Source organism: Chenopodium quinoa, unplaced genomic scaffold (assembly GCF_001683475.1).
Source record: "Chenopodium quinoa cultivar QQ74 unplaced genomic scaffold, ASM168347v1, whole genome shotgun sequence".
Classification (NCBI taxonomy): domain Eukaryota; kingdom Viridiplantae; phylum Streptophyta; class Magnoliopsida; order Caryophyllales; family Amaranthaceae; genus Chenopodium; species Chenopodium quinoa.
In genome coordinates, this window is record NW_018744284.1 from 2,772,927 (window position 1) to 2,779,465 (window position 6,539).

Here is a 6,539-nt window from a genome sequence, read left to right on the forward strand (position 1 = left end):
CCGTGTCTTAATTGCAGGAAAGATTATTAAAATACTACGTAAAAGGCATATACTTCATCAAGTTGCCTCATTTTAAATGCAATCATCTCAATCATCAATTTTGAAACTAACATCTGATCAATGAAGGCCTAATCAAATCACCATTATAAACTTCCACTTATCTAAACGATAGCTAGGGGGGTCAAACTCGTTCCCTCGTTCGACATATTAATATAATCAACTCAACTGTATAGGTGGAAGAAAATAACAAAGAGTAAGGTGTTCTTAAAAATGCACACTAGCTTGAGAATCAAACTATAAATTTGATCAAGAGCTAGCAACCCAAAATGGCTCCCAATTTTGCAATTCTTTGCACCTCCTAGCTGCTCGTTCTTCATTACACCGGCTTCTTCTACTAAAATTACTTGATTCAACTTCATCTACAACATTTCCACTACTTCCTTCCATCTCATTATATAACTGTCCATCATTAACTACATACTCATCATCATTGGCATCGCCTTCATTGTTGTCGTTACCATCATAGAATTCATCTCCTTGGGAATATTCTCGGTTGCATTCATCTTCAACCTCACACGAGTTTTCTAGGAAACGAAGCGTAAGCCTTCCATTAGTCCTCTCAGCCTTGAAACAACTCTGACTGGTGCCAACACTAACTGCCTTTATAACTAACCTCCCATCTTGCCGTTGAGATTCAACTTGAAATCCACCCGAACAACCACTCCTAAAGGTACTTATTGGTGGTGGGAAGCTATTGCTGCTCGTCGACCTCTCTTTGATCATAGTAACACAAGACATTCTAGGAGATTTTTCAAATTCGGATACAAAAGATGAAGAGATTAGTTCATCCCCACTATCACTGATAATGCTGCCAGTTTCACTCCCTAGGCTTTCAGTACACATCTCCAAGCTTTTCTCACTCAAAACTGAAGCTGATTTTTTGACAAGAGGATGAACATACTCTTTCTCTTTCTCCTTATCCTTGTCTCCCTCTTTCGCAGTTTCGGAAATATGAGTTGGGTTTGTAAGAGCTTGCAAGAAACTCCAACCACCCAAATCACCATTTCTTGAGGTCTTCTTTGGGTTGATTATTTCACTACAAATGTCAGTCTTGTGGGAAGTTTGTTGTTGGGTATGTGAGTTGTCTGACCTTGGAGACCTAGGAAAACTCACAGTAGACAGTGAAATCTTGGGTGCTGGCTGAGATAATTTGAACCCGATGATCCGAGGCTCGGCGAGCCACGGATCAAACTGTGATTGCATCCCTTGGCACACACTTGTTGACATAGTGTTAAAACTGAATACGGAGGAAATAAAACAGGGGGAAAAATCAGAGTTGATCAAGTTAACAAATTTATAAGGCTAGAAATTAAGTTTTGCTGATTATTTAAAGCAGAAATAAGAAGATATGTAGATGGAATTGTAGTAAGAGGAGATATGAGGAGAAGAATGGTTTGATATGAAGGAGAAATGGAAGAGGTTGTGAATTTATAGGCCAAGATTAAGTACTGTAGTAGTGATGAGAGAGGATCTTCCATGCCCACCAATACTTTTTTTTTTTTTTTTTTTTTTTTAGCTGTTGAAATCCACCTCACACTATATACATTAAAATAAAAGAAAGAGAACAAAGGAATCAAATTAAATTGGGTAAGAAAATTTTTAACCAGGACGGTTAATTCATAAAGTAGCGATTAAACTTTGTAAAACACTCACTCACTCACAAGGAAGACACTAACTTATATAGCTGGCTTTATTGAATTCATAAATACAATAAACGTTCTTTGTACATCACGATGGGGTTTTTGTTATCTTAAGACTCTTGGCCTAGTGAAGATTTTGGATTTTTTACTAAATTGAGCTTTGTTGGCTAACTATTTACCAAATTGGTCTCGTGGCAAAAGTATTTCCCAAACTGAGCTTTTGAGGTAAAACGCTGTCTTTTACACCTAGAATTTTTTTAAAAAAATTCAAGAAGTAAAACGCTATCTGAGACAGCGTTTTACTTGGTTGACTTTTTTTACCCAAACTTCGTATTCCTTTATTTATTAAAAAAAAAATACCTCAATACAGTAAAACGCTGCCTGAGGCAGCGTTTATACCTTTAGCATAAAACGCAGCCTGAGGCAGCGTTTATATCTGTAGCATAAAACGCAGCCTGAGGCAACGTTTCTTGCGGAGCATAAGTTCAATTTCTGGTGTGTTTTTCACATTCTCACAAACGCATTTTACACTCTTTCTCTCACTAAAGTAACCCTCATTCTCACAAACACCGAACCACCGCCGCTGCCACCGCCGCCCCTGCCGCCGCCCAAGTGAAGGGAAGCTATTGCCGGCATTGTCTCACTCACTCACTCTCTAAATCCGGCCTAAATTCGTAGTATAATTTGACATTGAATAGTTGGTAGTTTTTGTATGTTGTAGCAAATTGTGATGTAAATTGTACTAATTTGTTGCTAATTAGTAATGAAAATGTGATAAATTGTTGATAATTATTGATGATAATGTGGTACATTGTTGAGGAAAATAATGTGGTTTATTTTTGATGAAATTGTTGATGGTAATGTGGTTTATTTTTGTGAAAATAATGATGAAATTGTTAATGGTAATGCGGTACTAGTATGTTGATAGTTGTATGCGGTACTAAGAGTTAATGAATTTGGTGTTGATAGTGAGAATGGGCTTGTTTCATTGTTGTCATATTAGCTAGACATGTAGGTTCTTGAAATTTGATATAACTTTCCATTATCAAAGCTATGTATGTTATGTATTGTTAAATTAGGGTTTATTTACGTTGTTTTAGAATTCGATTATCCTTAAATGTGTTTTGGTTGTTATGTAGAATATGGCTACACAAAATGTAGTGTTGTTATGCCGGTGGGGAGGTGAAATTATGTGTGATGGATCAAATGTTGAGTATAGTGGAGGGAATATGGAACTTATAACACTTGAACCGAACATGACTGTGATTGATCTGATGAATGAGGTTCACAGTAGTATCGGCTCAAACACAATGAATGTTGAACTGAACCTTAAAATGAGGTGTGAGACTGGCCATGGGGTTCAATTGTTACCTGTCTCTACAAACAAACATTTAAAAGCTTTGAGAAGCATTGTTGCAATGAAGGGTGTTCCCAATAATATATATGTAGAAACGGGCTATATGTACCTAACAAAGTACTTGGGCAGAACAACATCCTACATATGTCTCCGATTACAACACCGCGTCCTTCCAAGGCCCCTCAAACCACATTCCACCGAATGAATATGGGATGGGAACTTTCAGTCGCTTGCTGCATGACGATCAATTTCAGATGCCGTTTAGTACTCATATAGGTTTATCGGTTCATGCGGGGGGGTGTGGGACAATGTTCGGCCAATCCGGTCCGTCGACATCAAACACCGTTGCTCCGTCACCGATGTGAGATGAGGTTCAAGCATCACCGTCTCAAGAAGAGCCAAGTCATTTTGATAATATTGTGAATAACGAATTGTCGGTGTACGATGTGTATGCGGATACTGATGATGAGGACGATAATGGGGAGGAGGATGATGGGCTTGATGACATGGATCTTGAAGCTGGGCAGATGGAAATTGATGAGCCCTTGGTTAGAACTGCAGTACCCTGGTTTAGTCAGATAACTGAGAATTATGAAGTTGATGAGTATTGGGCCGATTCAGGAAGTCATACATCATTTGTACCAGGGGGAGAATTCGAGAAGGGGATGTACTTTGACAGTAAGAAAACGCTTCAAGAAATGGCGAAGATGTATTCTATACAGAGAAATCAATTCTACACCACAGTGACCTCAAATGAGAGTGTCCTTCATCTGCGTTGCAAGAAGAAATGTGGATGGTCTCTAAGGAGTACCAGGACAAGTGAGCACTCGCGTGGCTTCACCATAGTCACATACAAAGGCCCGCACCGCGAGAACTATGTTACCAAAGTACTATCTACTGATCACCCACACTTGGATTCATCCATAATATCTGAGTTTGTGAAGTCCTTTGTGTAGAAAGATCCGACTCTAAAAGTTGAATTCATACAGGAACTCATCTGTACAATACATGAGTCCGGATAGTATTAGTTAGTTGATCTTTTTGTGGTACTCAGATATTTAACAATGTTGTATATAACGCTTACATTATTAATACAAGAAATGTTTTTTAAATGACTCTCTGTACAATTTGAAGATCATTTCCCTTATTTGTCCGAATTTGACTTTTGTCAGTAAAACTATATCTTTTATCGCCGTTATATATATCAAGCAGCATATATTTGGTCTCCTGCACTTAAAGTGTTGTTTCACGATGGTTGTAGTGCTGTTGGGGTTATTTCCAGTGTTTGATGGTTGTCGGTGGTGGTCGATGGTGGTGGAAAGGTTGGGGCTGGTGGTGGGAATGCTCTTGCATTGTTTAGGGTGTTTTGCATTGCATATGGGTGGTGGAGAGTGGCGGCCGGTGGTGGTGGGGGAGGTGGTTGATGGTGGTGGGGGTGGTGGGAATGCTCTTGCATTGTTTAGGGTGTTTTGCATTGCATAGGGGTCGTCGAGAGTGGCGGCCGGTGGTGGTGGGGGAGGTGGTTGATGGTGGTGGGGGTTGTGGTTGATGGTGGGGCTGAGGCTGAGGCTGAGGCTGCTGGGTGAGGATGATGTCTAGGGGCAGCAGCAGAGGGACATGAATAGCAGCAGATGGACAGGAATAGCAGCAGATGGACAGGAACAACAGCTGGCTGCTGGTGATGCAGTCAAGCAGAAAAACGCTGCCTCAGGCAGCGTTTTATTCTTTAACATTAAACGCTGCCTCAGGCAGCGTTTTAAAGCCCACATACATATTCCAGTATATTTTGCCAAAATACATACCAACAGATCAACACCATAAAACGCTATCTGAGATAGCGTTTTACTTCTTGAATTTTTTTTAAAAAAATCTGGGTGTAAAACGCTGTCCGAAGTTTAGTTTGGGAAATACTTTGTCTGAAACAGCGTTTTACCCCAAAAGCTTAGTTTGGGAAATACTTTTGCCACGAGACCAATTTGGTAAATATTTTGCCAAATTAGCTCACTTTGGTAAAAAAATCCGAAGATTTTAAGGAACATTGCATATATAAATTGTTTTTTGTAAGGGGACAATTTCGGAAGAGATTTCTATGTTCCTCACAATAATAATTTCGAATTGTAGTTAGGTGATCTTGACTATACCTATGGACAATAGTAATCATACCCTTTATATATATATATATATATATATATATATATATATATATATATATATATATATATATATATATATATATATATATATAATTTATGTTGCTGGGGTGTGGGGAAATGTATTTTGAAAGTTTATTTTATTGTTGTATCATTAATTTTAGGCATAAACTAGTAAAAAATACATAGAAAAACCTTACCCTTGACCATTTCACTTGACCATTATTTTCCGTCCATCCCTTGCACTTTATTTTATGTCCTAATCTCACATAGTTATTGCACCTTTTATTTCCAGCCCTTATTCCACATTTTGTTTAATAATTTTTTTTTCTAAAACAAAAATAGTCATGAAAGTTTAATAACAGGACAAGGACAATTGCATAAAAAAAAACTCGAAAAGAAAAACAACGTCTAAATTTTATAAAACACGGATTTATCATTAGTGGTTATGTTTAGTAACGGGTTCGGTTCTTATGTGGTTTAGTATTATTTGGAGTGGTTCAATTTCAGGTTTATTAAAATACGGTTCGGGTTGGTTTTCGATTTCAAATAATCGGTTTTTATCAGTTCAGTTCTCATTTGGATCGATTGGTGTCGGACAATTATACGGTTTCGATTCGAAATTTGACATTGCTATTAATCCTTTTTTAGAAAAAAAAACATAAGAAACAAAGTTGTATCATAATGGAACTTATCTAACAAAATTAGATACCACTAATTTTTGTGAATTATCAACCTAATAATAAAATTACTCTTCAAATGGGGTATTTATATTTGCATTATTCACGTGTCTTACATTGCTCATATATTCCATTAACTTATGAAAACAAATATTACTACGTGTATTACGTAATTATTGGATTTGTTACCGTATAATTTACTTCCTTCATATTTTTTTAGTTAACACCGTTTGACTTTTACACTATTTATTCACTACACATTAACTAACTTTTGTGATTTATAGCTACGATAAATCATAGTCAAATGAGATCTAATTTGAATCATCTCCATGTATATTTTATTAATATCCACTTTTTATAATTTTACAATGTCGAGAATTAGATATATTAATCGTTAAAATAGTGCGTTGGCAACCGTGATAATAGAATTGTGTCAATTAAATAAAAACGGAGATAGTATTAGATTGAAGGGAGTAATTTTATGTCTTTATTTCTTAGAGGGCCAAATACATCATAATAGAGAAAATACAAGTTTATCGCTTTCATAAATCCAACAAATTTTAAGCAAAAAATAAGTGAAATATCAGAGGCTAAACCAGTTGAAATATCAGAGTGTAGGAAGCATATGATATCCATGTGAATTGAGCAGCTT

General features: G+C 36.8%; 1 protein-coding gene across 1 annotated transcript; it reads right to left on the bottom strand.

The window, feature by feature from the left end:
• Positions 1-7: 7 nt before the first annotated feature.
• On the bottom strand, positions 8-1,484 carry LOC110694994 (protein FANTASTIC FOUR 1-like). The gene has a single exon (XM_021872186.1). The coding sequence runs from the start codon at positions 1,285-1,287 to the stop codon at positions 307-309; it is 981 nt and encodes a 326-aa protein (XP_021727878.1). The 5' UTR covers positions 1,288-1,484; the 3' UTR covers positions 8-306.
• Positions 1,485-6,539: the final 5,055 nt, after the last annotated feature.